The sequence below is a fragment of the Mya arenaria genome, chromosome 4 (assembly GCF_026914265.1).
Source record: "Mya arenaria isolate MELC-2E11 chromosome 4, ASM2691426v1".
Classification (NCBI taxonomy): domain Eukaryota; kingdom Metazoa; phylum Mollusca; class Bivalvia; order Myida; family Myidae; genus Mya; species Mya arenaria.
In genome coordinates, this window is record NC_069125.1 from 4,092,881 (window position 1) to 4,108,271 (window position 15,391).

The 15,391-nt window shown below is 35.4% G+C and overlaps 1 protein-coding gene across 4 annotated transcripts in view; it reads left to right on the forward strand.

Annotated features, from left to right (window-relative positions):
• LOC128232937 (MAP kinase-activating death domain protein-like) overlaps positions 1-15,391 on the forward strand; it is a 72,169-nt gene that overhangs the window by 7,458 nt on the left and 49,320 nt on the right. For all 4 annotated transcript variants that reach the window (XM_052946744.1, XM_052946745.1, XM_052946747.1 and 1 more), the window contains exons 3-6: positions 3,291-3,432; positions 3,778-3,936; positions 6,494-6,625; positions 7,391-7,504. In XM_052946744.1, the coding sequence (XP_052802704.1) occupies positions 3,291-3,432; positions 3,778-3,936; positions 6,494-6,625; positions 7,391-7,504 (547 nt within the window). The remainder of the gene's footprint in view (positions 1-3,290; positions 3,433-3,777; positions 3,937-6,493; positions 6,626-7,390; positions 7,505-15,391) is intronic.

A 15,391-nucleotide genomic window follows, 5' to 3' on the forward strand; every position in this document is an offset into this window, starting at 1 on the left:
CCATCGATTCTCTGATAGAAGGAAAGTTACAATGAAATGAAGTTTTGCCATAATGAGTCTTGAGTCTGAACTCAGACTTGAGACTGTTCGTAATCACTGCCCCTGGTATCCATTTCTTTATTTGTCAATGGATTACCGGTATATACCCCTAAAACTAACTTTTTAAACAAGTTTATTGTCAAAATTGTTTTACAAGATGCTTATGTCGTAAGGTCCCCAGGTCCGAAGGATAAGCAGGGACTTTAACATGCACTGTCAATCCCAGGTAAAATCCCCTCCCTGCCGGGACAAACATTGTGGCCACCTGGAAGGTAAAAATACGGCCTATTTCCAATGCTCTCCCCAGGTGATTGAAGTAAACACCCAGACCTGTAGGTGGGGGTGGGGGTGGTTACAACTGACTGGTGCATAAGCGATTTGATGTATCAGTAAGTATACAAGAATCAAATAAAAATGCATTAAGTACACGACGATGTCAATTTTATGTAAGTTTTTGACAATTTTCACTTTGTTCTGCTTGCAATTGTATCATCTGGCGTCTATAACGCCCCTTTAATGCACAAACCAGTGCATTTATTCTGTCATTTGAAGCCTTAAGTTATCGACAAAACACATTCAAATCTCAAGTATCAGTTTCATATATATTATATCACAATTAGCCATACAATTTGGAGCAGTCTTGGTGTTGTTTTTTTGGAAATGTTATGTCATATGAAACAGAATAGAAATATACTTCCTGTCTGGCCTCAGGACAACAGATTGAATCCAAGAAATTAGCTGCATCATCATTTCCCCCTGCTTTCTCAATTATTGGTGGACATCTTCGTATATTCTCGTGTTGTATGATGACAAATTGGCCGAATGACAGGGGACAGGAAGATATAGATCTGTCATCATTGCTGGGAATTCTCATCATGTTAAATACTAGGAACTGTAGCTTTATAGTTGGCAATGAAGCCTTTTGACATTAATTTTGTGGTACAGTCATCAAAAGTAAAATAACAATACGTTTAGCAACATAAGATGACTTATTAAAGTCGTTAATTAGACTTTTGGATAAAGATGTCGCAATTCTTGCACTTTTGTTTGGTTTAAAAGGATAACATGCTTTTAAATAAAGATTTTGACCAAGCCCTGCATGTTTAAATGCATAACTGATGCGGGGCATATTATTAATACGCCAAATAGTGTTGTGCTAATTTCTGCCACAGAGTATGGTAAATTGTTTGGATTTGAGTTTTAAGACCCTGCTACTCAAGTTGTTTAGCAATCACTTTTCATATGTGACAGAGGTGCAGGTTTTTACTTAAAAATAATATTTAGTTTAATGTTTTGATAATATATTTTCTATCCTGATCTGTTATGTTAATCTGATAGAGGGCTGACGGGAATTTAGTCGAATCTACATATATGCATAATATGGACATATTACGACATTTTCATACCATGTAACAAACTAAAAGCTAATTGGTAGCTTTTGGAAACAGCTGCTGTAACATACAAATGAACAGGCTTAATATATATTTAAACCAGTGCATGACCCTGCTACAATTATATAAGTATTGTATTTTTATAAGTTATGTGGTTCAGCTATATATAATTTTTTTATCATTATGCAGTTAATTTATGCAGTGTCATACTAGATGAATCACAATTTTATAATAATATACAAGTATAATTTTTATATTTATACTTTTCATTTGCAAAATTGATCAATTGTATAATCAAATACAATGATGAAAAATATTGATTCCATATAGACATTTGAAGGTTACTTTAAAAGTATAATTTTGGATGTTTGTGCAGGGCCTATAAACCATGGATTGGCAACTCTCATCTGTGTTAATGCGATAATCTCAAACTCACGCGTGCAGCGGGATTTCATTCCGAGATCTTACCGTGTGGTCATTTTCGAGACGTCCGACATCGGCCGAATATATACATGTAGGAAAACATTAATTAAAATTGACTTAAATGCGTAGTACTTTTATTTGAGTTGATAATAGTCCAATGGAATCTGATTAAAATCACAGTTATTAATTATGATTAAATCTATAACGAACAAGGCATAATTAGCAGAGTTAGCGGAAATAACCGAAGATCGCTGTTAATCACCGATCGGAGATTCGGCGGAATTTTTCGATATTTGCCGGGGGCCTGCTAAGGATGGTGGGTAAATTATTATTTCTTATCGTTTCACCGATATGGGGCAGTTGCCAATCCATGCTTTATAGGTCCGTGGCCATACTAAATGACATCACTTAATTGTTTAGTCAACGTTGAAATGTCCTGTTTGATCAAATCAGCAATCTTATTTCATGGGTTTGCAGATATTTAAGCAAAAATTTGCTCTAAAAATTCAAAGACAAAAAATAAAAAGTTGTTAAAATGGTCAATCTGTTAGAGAGTGCAGCTTTTAAATTATTTAGTGGAAATTAATAAAAATATTTTAATATTAAGCAAATTTTTTAGCTTACAAAGTTTCACATTTAAAATAAAATGAAAATCTATTTTCCCACCATAAGTCGGCTGTTACACAGTAACTTTGATCAAAGGTTAAGGTGAAAATTTCAATAATAATTATACTTATTAGCCTTGTTATATGAATTGTCTTCCATTATGGCTGATTAATGTAAAATAAATGACTGTCTAGAAAGACGAAATATGGATTTATTATATCACGTTCCTCTGTTCAATGATGTTTCCAAAGGTCATATTTTAATGTATATTAATTTCATGAAAGATCACGAGTTTAAATGTTTGCTGAGAATCATTAGTTAATTGCTTTTATTTGATTTCCGAGTTTTAGTTTACATAATTTTATTTCATGTTGAGGACAATTTTTATAATAATGCACCAGTCAATTGTAACCACAGCCCCCCCAGGTCCGGGGAATAGCCGGGACTTTGACTTTCGGTCCAGCCAAGCCGAGTCCCGGCCCTGCGTAGAGGGCCTGCTGGTAAAATACCCGTCAAATGCCCCTGCACCCCAGGGGGGTAAGGCCCATTCCCCGCTATTTTTGGCACGAAAACAAAACCACCGCATTCACCTGGCACTGCAGGGCCACCTAGAAGGTAAAATCATGGACCATTTACGTGGCTATCCCCGGTATACCCCCGGACCTGGGAGGTCTGTGGTTAAATTGACTGGTGCATAACTGATACATGTATGAATTTCATGCCAGTCCATTTCCTGGGTAAAAACTATGATGTACATGTAGATAAGTGTAACTAAAAATCCGAGTTCAACTGTTTTAGGGTGCTTTAGAATCTTTGATGTTTTGTTTTCAGGGACACTGTGTGGGGTGTGTTAACAGGTCAGGGAAGTGACAATGTATCAAGCCTCGTTGTGCACGAGATACGCGAGATTGAGACCTGGGTGCTTCGACTACTCAGCGCCCCTGTGCCTGTGCCTGGAAAAACCCGTGTTGAGGTACAGCCTAGTCTAAAAATAGAAAATAAAACCTTGGAAAGAGCTTCCCTATTTTGATAGATATATGTCTAATAAAGCTCATATATATATATGGGTGGCCTTGTTTCCCAGATCCAAGTGTTACCCAGCATGGTGCAGTCAACTAGTGATCCCTTTGCTAGACCATAGGGGATGACTTCCTTGCTTACCTTGTACTTACCTTTGCTAATGCATGCACACGGTTGGGTTTACATCCCACTTACCAGACTTTGTTACCATTTATTACAATCAGATTAATTTCTTTGTGGATAATTTATTGAAACTATCGGTAATGAGGTGACAATCAAATGCTTTTTCCGTTCATAGATCCAAGTTCTACCACGTGAGGTCCAGCCTCCACTGCTGTTTGCCTTGCCGGACCACACTCGCTTCTCCCTGATCGACTTCCCGCTTCACCTCCCCTTGGAACTGCTGGGTGTTGAGACGTGTCTCAAAGTTCTCACTGCAATTATGCTGGAGTTTAAAGTAAGTTAATATATATGTTACTTAATATACTAACACATTTGTGCAGGGTTTTTCTTAATTACTTGCATGACTCAGCCATTATCAGTTTTGCCCTGGAAAGCGTCCATCAACTATGTCTCGGGCTGTTATGAGATGCTTAGGCAAATTATCATGTACACTCCGGCTCTGCCATGTATTAACCTCTAAATATTTCCATTATTTTAAGCTTGAAATTACTGATTTAAATCAGATAACCTATTGTCACCTTACAACATATGGTATGTCCAACTAAGATGGTCAATTCATTGAACAATAAGTAGGATTTATTTAAGGAATGAATTGTGGGGTTGATGTCATTATCAGGGTATGAACACAATTGGGCTCAGATCAAAGTGTGTGGAGACCGAAGTTGAGGTGTAAATATTATTGTATAACTATAGTGTATACTTTTTTTAAACAAATAAGTGTGTGAATTACGAATAGGGCTTTAGTTGAGAAATTACTTAAGATGCTCTACGAATACTGACCATAAATCAGATTTCAAAATTTCAAAGAAGAATTGAAAGGAGAGCTATAAATATTAATAAGTAGCGTGCAGCCAAATCAGCATGTTCTTTCAAATATATTGTAACAGGGAAATGAACTATAATGACAAACTATATTGAGTTATATTTGAAACTGACAAAACGTGCTTTCATAGAATGTATATGGCTGGATCAGGTTTCTTTGAACAGTAGCTCGTTACATTTCAAACCTCACTTGTGTTTACATAGACCAAATTATTTTAATAACATACACTTTTCATACACCAAAACGTTATTTGAACCTGTTCAATCAATATAATTTTGATAACAAAGTATTGATGTGTTTTATAGATTATATCCTAATTGTAGTTAATTAATTGATGTTTGAATGATGAGCCATAGTTGCAGCTATAATAAATAACATAATTGTTTATCACTGAGCTTTTCTTGCAAAAATGTCAAGACTTAAATTTAAGCAAAAATAAGCTTAGACATAACAAAATTAGTCTTCATTAAAAGCTGTTATCTTGAGAGAAACCATTTCTAGCTCATTCGTTTTCAAAGAGAGTCTTGGCCTCAATGAGGCCATTACTAAAAAATGTTATTCAAATGGAACTTGGTACGTACCGTAAATGACTGGTTATAAGATGCAGGCAAAAAAATCTGTGAAAACTCAAGATAAAACTTTAAATCTATGTTATGGGTTATAGGATACATTGAAAAATGTTAAAATCGTCTGCCACCATTGGCCACCATGTTTGTTGACAGGACAATTTTAATTTTTTTAGTGAAAATGGCTATGGTGATTTTAAACCATGCAATACTAACACAAAGCAATATATTCTTTCTGCATTGTAAATGATAACCTGTTGATAATGAAAAGTTTTGTAAAGCAAAAACCTTATATTCATTATGGTACGTGTTTGTTCTCAAAATGTCAACACCTACAGGAATGTTTAAAGAATGTGGCAAAGTGCAAATATGCCGGCCATGATTTTAACATTTTCAGGAGACGATTATTGATCGTTTCCCGACCAAAAATATGATTATTGTATTTATGAAGAAATTGATTTGATACAAAACTCTAGTTATCGAATAGTATTGAACATGCCAACATTTATTGCCTTGCGTATTTGTTCTCCGGAAACGTTAATGGAAAATTATGCACCAAGAGCTGTCAAGCCATGATGGTAATGAGTATTTCAACCAGTTTTATAGCTCTGTTGATATCAGTTGTAGAATAAAAGACAAAACTTATTATGATTATTGCCATATAGCCTCTATTATTTGGTGATGGGTCAATATTTTTAAGATCTTGATAATAACATCTTAATTAAACTGGTTATATACAATAAAGCTCAACCAAGAAATCAAAATGTCTAGCATTGCAAGTTTTTCAGGTGATTATACAATCCTGGGACTACAATGCCCCCACAGCGAACATGATGGCATTTGTATTATGACTACAGGTACATTTTTCCTGTGTGTTATTTCAGATGATTTTCAATGCCCTCACACTGGTCAAGATGGTGTTTGTATCCACCATAGGAGTACATGTTTCTTGTGTGATATTTCAGGTGATTATGCAATCCCGGGATTACAATGCCTTACAATGAGCGTGATGGCGTTTGTGTCCACCCTAGGCGTACATGTTTCCTCTGTGTTATTTCAGGTGATTATGCAATCCCGGGATTACAATGCCTTACAATGAGGGTGATGGCGTTTGTGTCCACCCTAGGCGTACATGTTTCCTATGTGTTATTTCAGGTGATTATGCAATTCCAGGATTACAATGCCCTCACAATGAGCGTGATGGCGTTTGTATCCATCCTAGGAGTACATGTTTCCTGTGTGTTATTTCAGGTGATTATGCAATCCCGGGAATACAATGCCCTCACAATGAGCGTGATGGCGTTTGTGTCCACCCTAGGCGTACATGTTTCCTATGTGTTATTTCAGGTGATTATTCAATCTCGGGATTACAATGCCTTACAATGAGCGTGATGGCGTTTGTATCCACCCTAGGAGTACATGTTTCCTGTGTGTTATTTCAGGTGATTATGCAATCCCGGGATTACAATGCCCTCACAATGAGCGTGATGGCGTTTGTATCCATGCTCTATCCGCTGGAGTACATGTTTCCTGTGATACCCCTTCTACCTACATGTATGTCTTCAGCGGAACAGGTCAGTTAGCATAAAAAATGATTGGTTGATTATGGCCTACTCTATATTTATAATTATCATACATGTATAATTGACTCTAGAAGTGGAATGAACTTTTATAAGCAGATTTGGATCTGACAGCACATTTTTGAATAATCACCTTTAGGCTTCTGATAACAACGATATAATTCCAAGCACTACCTTAAATGTATCATGGTTCTTTAAAAAACATGTTAAACCATGCATGGGTGCAGCCATTTTTATCCAAGTCACAGGAATCTATAACATCGTCTTAAATTTACTAAAATATCCGAACATGCATGCTTGTCACAGTTGAAATAAAGTCTTAAATAAACATATTTCCTTTTGTCTGTGACGAAGTTTTGTACAGAAGTAGTATTGGTTTTCTTTTTAAGAAAAACGCACCCTTTTATTTAACACATTTCCCTGCTTTAGGAGCATTTAAATTTCAGAAGAACAGAACAAACATTATCCATGTCCAGGGCGCTGTTCCAATTAGATAGCTTAGTCGTAAATGTACGGGTATTAAGAGTGCTTTGGGACAACCATGAAGTTTAAGGGCAGAATCAACGAATTCTACACAGTTTATTCCCAAAACCAGATTTACTCCCAGAAATTTACGATCTTCAAAGCCTTACAATATTTATCAAACCGTTGCCCTGAGGATGCCAGTTTATATTAATAACCAACTATTGAAGCTAGCACACCTTTTAAAAACTAATGATTGAAAAGCATTTTGGTGACCTTCTGTGTATATATTTGTAGCTTCTATTAGCCCCCACCCCCTACCTGATAGGCGTTCCTGCAAGCTTTCTCCTGTACAAGAAAGGCTTTGACCTGCCTGATGACATCTGGCTCGTCGATCTGGACTCTAACAAGGTAGGATTGTATGCTAAGCTGTACAGGATATTATTATCATTATAGATTGGTAATACATATGATGCCAAATCGGATAATGACCACCCTCTATTGTTACCTTCTCTCAATTAAACAATAGTGAATATTGAGTATTGATTTCAAGTCAATGTGCAATTGTTTTATCACATGACCAGCAAAATCGCTCCATTGGTTTAACAGTGATGAATATTTATATCAGGGTGTTTCAGCATCATGTCAATGACATAGAATGTTATGCTACGAAATACAATCTCGGTCATTATTCATCAAGTGTAGTACATTCATACATGTGCCATCTGGCTGTTGAAAAAATATGCCAACATGTTGCCATTGTTTGTTGTAGAATTCTTAATCAAATTATATTATATTAATTATTTCTTATCTTTACTATTGACAAATCAATAAAGCCTGGACTCCTGTTCTAAGTTTCAATAAAATCTATTCTTCCTTGTTTTTTAGCCATCGCAATTGTAGTGTGAAGAATCTGGTCGTTTAATATTAAAATCTTTAGCAAGTGTGGCAGAGATTATACCATACTTAAAGTCCAGTCAATCTACCGGAGAAAAAAAGCCAAATTAATATTTATTATACCCCCACAAACGAAGTTTGAGGGGGTATATAGGAGTGAGCTGTCGGTCGGTCGGTCTGTCGTCTGTCTGTCGGTTGGTCGGTCTGTCGGTTTTCATGGTTTCCGGATGATAACTCATGAAAGGCTAGACAGATTTGAAAAAAATTTGGTACACAGGTGTAACATCAGAAGATACAGGTCAAGTTCGATATTGGGGCTGGTGGGGCCAAGGTCAAGGTCACTGTTACTAAAAATAGAAAAACGGTTTCCGGACGATAACTCATGAAAGGCTAGACAGATTTGAACAATTTTTGGTACACAGGTGTAACATCAGAAGATACAGGTCAAGTTCGATATTGGGGCTGGTGGGGCCAAGGTCAAGGTCACTGTTACTTAAAGTAGAAAAACGGTTTCCGGACGATAACTCATGAAAGGCTAGTTTTTCTTGTCAGCAGTGTAACTTCTAAATTACTCAACAGATTTAAATAAAACAATACATGCATGATAAAAGAAGATGCAGTGTGCAGTAACCTTGGAGTTATGGCCTCTTTTCAAAGGAATGGTTTGCCATTCCTGTGTCCAGGCGGCATTTGGGAGTACTCGTCACTCCTGTGACAGCTCTAGTTTTTTTCAGCCATGAGGGCTTAGCTTGCTTAATTCAACTAATCCATTTAAGTGCAAACAAATTCAGAATAAAATACTCATGAAATTATGCTCATGAATGTTCATTATGAAAAATTGAATCCTGTTGATTTCCCCCGTGTTTCATGAAATTCTTCTATAATTTTTTCCCTAGAAAGATATAATTGAAATAATCCTGAAATTTGAGTTCTTATTACGAACAGTTCATTTCCCTTATAGACACATTTATTTTTTCTAATTAAGTGTTCCAAATGTCACAAGGTCATTTATTTCAACTGAATTCGCACAATTGAGGAATTACTCTTGTTAATTTCTTCTTTCAAAGATGATGGAAGATTCCTTAGGCTTAATTGCAATGATGTTTTTGTTAGCCTAATTTGCAGTCATATAAAGTTGTGGCATTTGTACTTTTGCGATGCAAATGCACTTTCCTTTGAAAAACAAAATAGTACTTTATTTCTCGGTACAATTTGTTTTACTTGAGACGGCGGTGAGTGCTCAATTGTTGTGCTGGGTCACGATTCTGTACCTTGTTCGCAATATTTACATCCTCAAATGGAACTCTGTAGTGTGTACTTTGTCTCCGGTCACAGCCAATATTAATTATTGACTTCTGTGAATTGTTTACGGAGAGGAAAAAAAATTAATTCAGTCTGTATTGATTCTGGTAGAACTATTGTGCAAATTCAGCCCACACATAATTTCTTGGGAGTAAAAAATATCCCATTCGGTTTCTAAATGTCTCTTGGAATTTCTGATAGCCTGGACTAGTCTTGATAACCTTTTCGTATTTCTGGAAAATAAGAGTTCTTGGGCTGTCTTCAATTTCATTCTGAATGCTTTATTCTGTATTCTTTCCTTTTCTCATCTTACTGATATGACATTGCAATGTAACATAAGCTTTGAAACGAGATTGATACTTTTAATGTGTATGGCAAGTGATTGGCAAAATCCCTCCTCAGGATAAATTGATACCTTAATGTAAATTAAATATGCAATAATGCAATGTCAGATGATCGTTTCACTAGCAAGCCTTTTATGAACTGCTTGAAAAATACCAAATTTTTTGTGCTGAATTTTTCCCTCTATTAATTTCTCATTAGCCTTGTCATATCACCAATTGTATTCTCATAATCAAATAATCTTCACTAATTGGCTATCATTTTTCCTCAATTTCGAACAGATTTGTTGATTTGTTTTGTGAAAGGTACTCTGTTCTCAGATTAGTTTTAGCCTTGAGGGATTTTGTTTGCAGGAAATAAATGGAATTGTTTAATGATCATCATTTTTTTTTTAACGAGAACAAATAATATCATTGTAGTGTTATATGTATTAAAGTGTCTAGTGAATTTTTACCAGACTAAATGGTATAATGGTCCTGTAAAATACATCAGCAGTCAATAATCAGTATAACGCTGTCATCAAATAACTGGTTGTCTAGTTAGTGCAGTTGTAAGCCCACTCAGGCTTCTCACCTAGGCGACCTGGGTTTGATTCCCTCAGTCTGTGTGCATGTGAGTTAGGTTTGTCACAGGTCACCTTGCAGAACAAATGGGATCTCCAAGTACTCGAGTCCCCCACCACAAAACTATACCACCCTCTCTCGTAACATGAGGGATTAATATAATCTTGTTATAATTTGTTGGACAATCGTTGTAAAATTTTAAAATAAGTTTAAACTATGCTAAATATCGTTTCATACTTGCTTTGTATAATCTGGTCGAGAACTGCTGTTCTATATATGCCAAGGCCACAAGCCTGCTTTATGATGTATTAATGAATAGAATATCTTGTCAATTTATCATTGAAATGTGCAATTCTGAAATGAAGCTTTTATACAATATAGTTAATTGGTTGTGAAGTTTTTAAAAAGAAAATGGCCAATCGATACCCCAGGATGAGACTAAGATGTGATTTGAGTCCATGGACACAAGAAAAGAAACCAACAATCCTCATATTATAATCAATCATTCTGTATGATCGATGCAGTGATTCATTTTAAAATCTGCTGGAATGCATCTTTTGCACGGGCATATTTCAAAGCAAAGTAAAGAGTGTCTCAGACAAGGTTTTGTACATTAAAAATAAGCAGCCTGGGAATGTTTGATGGATCCTCAGAGAAAACAATGAGGCTATTGGACATGGGAGAGCAGCAAAATAAATCACAGATGATGCAATATGCTGATGCAGTATGTGGAAAACTAGAATATAATCATGATGAACTCAGGGTGAAGAATAAGGTGACTTTACAACAGGATTCTCACATCGGGTCACCACAGGTCACAACAGATATAAACAAACAATTATGTGATGTTAATTTTGAAAGAATTTTTATGACAGAAAAGATACTAAAATATTTCATAGCCAAGACCCGTGGTGACCCATTGTGAGAACCCCTTTGAAGTTGGTGTGATTCCTCAGCATGGGACTTCCACAGCCTTTGATTTTATAACAATAGAAGAGCATGATTTCCAATGAATACATCTTTTGAGATCAGTATCAAAATTGCATCATACTTTCTGAAGCTAAAGAATGGTCATAAATGTTAGATGGGCAACCGGTCATATGGTCATTTCCTCATGGAAATTACCCAATCAATAAGCCACTAGGTTCATATTGGATGCTAATTATAAGGTATTGTACTACCTGAGAATATTGTGTAGATATTTCCTGACATTATTGATCAATATAGGTCAATAATGCTATTCAAGACATTCTTTTACTGTAACTTATAATAAGGCCAATATGTCAATAGATGCCACAAGGTCACTAATAATTGAAAAATAACAAATTTTGTATCATTAGAAATAACTATACTGGGTGAGTACCTAAATCGGAACAGTACCTAAATATGGAACACCCATTATAAAAGAGTTTTTCCGATCGAGATCAGTTTATTTACAATTTTAATCAATAAAGACGCTTGTCTTTATTAAGATACAAATTCCAAAGAACACGATTCTCCGGTAAGTATTTCAAATACTGCTACTATTTAAAGTTGTTCATGTTCAATGTTAATACATGGCACGTGGGGGAAAGACTTTGTGCTTGCCACAATCACAGCATACCGGTACAGCTTGTATTTTACTGATATCATCATATTTTACTGACAATAATAACAAAAAAATAAGCTGGAAATAACATAAATGATTAATTTAGCAATAATTTTAAAAGAATACATAAAATTAAAAAACAAATTAAAACTTTTCATGCAGATTTGTAGTAACTTGAAAAATGCCATTTATATCAAGCAATTGGTCTTGAATCCTAGTATGCTGATGGAAAATTTTGTAGTTGTTGTGCAAGTCTTACTAAAAATATTTCAAAAATAGTGCCGAAAGTGTTCCGTTTTAGGTACTCACCCAGTATCTACACACAGAAATCGTCCAGCACTGATGAAATTATTGTTGTTGTTCAAATGATGTAATTTGTCTGAAATTTTGATCGCTCTATCTGAGGGCCAAATTTTTAACATATTGTCTATATAAGCCTGTATGAGTTTGTCTATATTAGCCTGTATGAGTTTGTCTATACAAGCCTGTATGAGTTTGTCTATATAAGCCTGTATGAGTTTGTCTATATAAGCCTGTATGAGTTTGTGGACCTTGCAATTATATATTGCTGTGAAGAATAAGTGAATTATTATTGAGGTTGCCAGGAGTTCAGTTCTTGATCGTGATCTTTATCATTCAGTGAAATTGCTTCCTGTATATTGCTCAGCAATTTTCAATCTTGCATATTGCTCATTGGTAAGAGTGATTATTAAAGTTGGCATATTGCTACGAATGATGAATATGGGCTAGTATTTGGCAACATTTCATTTTTTCTCTTTGGCAAGAGTGGTAGTAAGTTGGCATATTGCTACGTAAAATGAATATCGGCTAGCATTTTGCAACATTTTATTTTTCTCATTGGCAAAAGTCGTTATAAGTCGGCATATTGCTACGTAAGATGTATATATTGCTTTGGAATATGCATAATTGCATTTTCTCATTGGCAAGAGATGGCTGGACATTGTAATTGTTTGCATATTGCTTCATTATATGTATATCGGCTTGCAATTTACAAGACTGCATTAATTCATTCTAATTGGCAAAGTATAGGTGGACAGTGTGCTACTTGGAATATTTCTATGTTATAATTTTTTTATGTATATCAGCTGGCAAATTATTATTTACAACTTTGCATTTTTCTCATTGGCAAGGGGTGATATGACAGTGTGTTGTTGGCAGCAAAGAGTGCTCAGAAACAGTTGATAGTTGAAATTAAGTCTCAAGGAAATCTATTTGTGACATTAAACTTAGAAGCAGATAGAACCATTCCTCTCTCAATTCTCGATGTACAACCAAACCTACAATTTCCTTGCTGAATTAAGCTCTGGGTTTTCTCTTCTGATGCTCTGTAGTTTAATGATGGCTACATATTGTGTTATATAATGAGAAATTATTCTCCCCAGGTTTCCTCCCCAATTTGGAAATAACAGTTTGGTTATAAAAGGGATTAATTGAGATGTCAAATAAGGATGATCTCTTAGAAGTTCAGATGATTAAGAAAAATTGTGCCAGAGTTTCTGTATTCTTATGTGAAATACCAGAAAATATACAAGAGACAGAAATTTATTAGTCATTACAAAGAATGAAATGTTCTTCCAGCCAGAAAAAAGTTTTACACGGTTTTCATCTTGGTATGGTGCAAATGCTGGCAGGGCTCGCGTGATTTTGGTTAGTTGGCCTTAAAGCCCTTCAAGTGTTTTTTGCTCTGGAAAGGGAAGAGCCCCATTCTCCTGATGGGGTAAGGCATACAGGGGAGTCTTTAGACATGCAGTGGGAATTTAACAGTCAGCTCAGAGGCCCCAGGTGCCCAGAAATTCTTTGTCGCTTGTTATGTCCCAAATACCATGGGTTTTGACAACTTTCTCCCCAGGGTTTGGGATCTGGTTATAAATGTGCAGTTTGTCTAAATCATATTTGTGTGCACACCCCTAAATACACCCCCCACCTCTTCAATATGGCAAAACAATAATATGTGCATCATTGTGAAATAAGTGAGTTTAAATGAAGTAGTTTCATTTTCATTGTGACGCTATATCATTTGTAATAGATAATTGCCACAACTGAATAAACTGCCAGACAGTTTAATCTGGTTTAGGTTTTGACTTGAAGCAATTGATATTAACCATGCGTTCATAAAATATTAAAGCAGAAATTTATTTTCTTTCTATCTGTGTATAAACTTAAAATAGAAGAAATCAGAATATTCCAGGTTGTTATAAGGTTTCCTAAAAGCCATCAAAGCCCTTGATAAAGTAAAAGGTGTCTGAAAATGATATATATTCTCACCAAGGCCTTCATTAATACATCATTAGATGGACACATAGTTAGTTCCCAAGACTTGTAATCAATAAAGTGCGGAAGGACAAACTCTTTACTGTTATTGTCTTCGTCACCCACGTCTGTATTGTTTCTGACATATTCCCATTTTTTCCAATGCTCTGGCCATTAGTATGACACATTCAGCTGTGAGTTCGTACCACTATGAAGTCATGTTACTTTTAAATAATGAGATTATGTTCTGTTCCTTATCAGAAAAAACCCTCAACTTTTTCTTTTATATATTGTATAAATCTTGTCTAAGTAAGGTTCTAAAATCAGGTGACAAATCTGAGATACGTCAATAGCATGAGTATTTTTCCAAGGACTTTTATTAAATTACCGACTCTGGATAGCAGATAAAAAGTTTTTTGTACAAAAAGTAGTATTTCCAGCCCTGTATACTATAAAATGACAGTTTAATCAATGTTGTACAATATTTTTGATGGGAGGTTTCCTTTGCATTGTTATGTATATGCTCTTAGTCTCATATCCAAACACCACCAGTATAATTATACCATGCCAAAATTAGCGTGCAGATAAGAACAACAATACTTTTATATATTCACTCTACCTATTGAATGGTGAGCTTGACAATCATTTGTTACAAAACTGAATAAGTTACTACACCTATGATTGAAACTATATGCTTTGTGCACCTTGTGTATGCTTCGCACTTGTTGTCGCGCTCGTTGTGTTTGCTTCAAGCTCGTTGTGTATGCTTTCTGGTCGTTGATTTGTGCTTGTTGTGTATGCTTTGTGGTCGTTGTGTATGCTTTGCGCTTGTTGTGTTTGCTTCAATCTCACTCTTTGTTTATGCTATGAGGTCATTGTATATATATGCTTTGCTCTCATTGTGTTTGCTTAACGCTTGTTGTGTATGCTTTGTGCTTGTTGTGTATGCTGAAAGCTTGTTGTGTCTGCTTTAAGCTCACAATTTGTTTATGCTATGAGGTCGTTGTATATATGCTTTGCACTCATTGTGTTTGCTTAACACTCGTTGTGTAGCTTTGCGCTTTGTTGTGTATGCTCAGGGTTTCGGCCAGGAATTTCATAAGGCATGTCGGAAGGGGATGGTTTGGGAGGGGTGTCCCCTCCTGACGTCGATTTTTTTTTTTTTTTCGTATCCAAAATGGTGCAATTTCCTGCATTTTAAAGAAGTTTACAGTTATGTTCCTATGATTTAGAATTACCAACTAAAGTTCGATTAACATTAAACATATTTGTGAAAAGGTTTAATGGGTTCTCTTCATTAATTATTGGTATTTTTTAAGTTTTCCGACGATATCG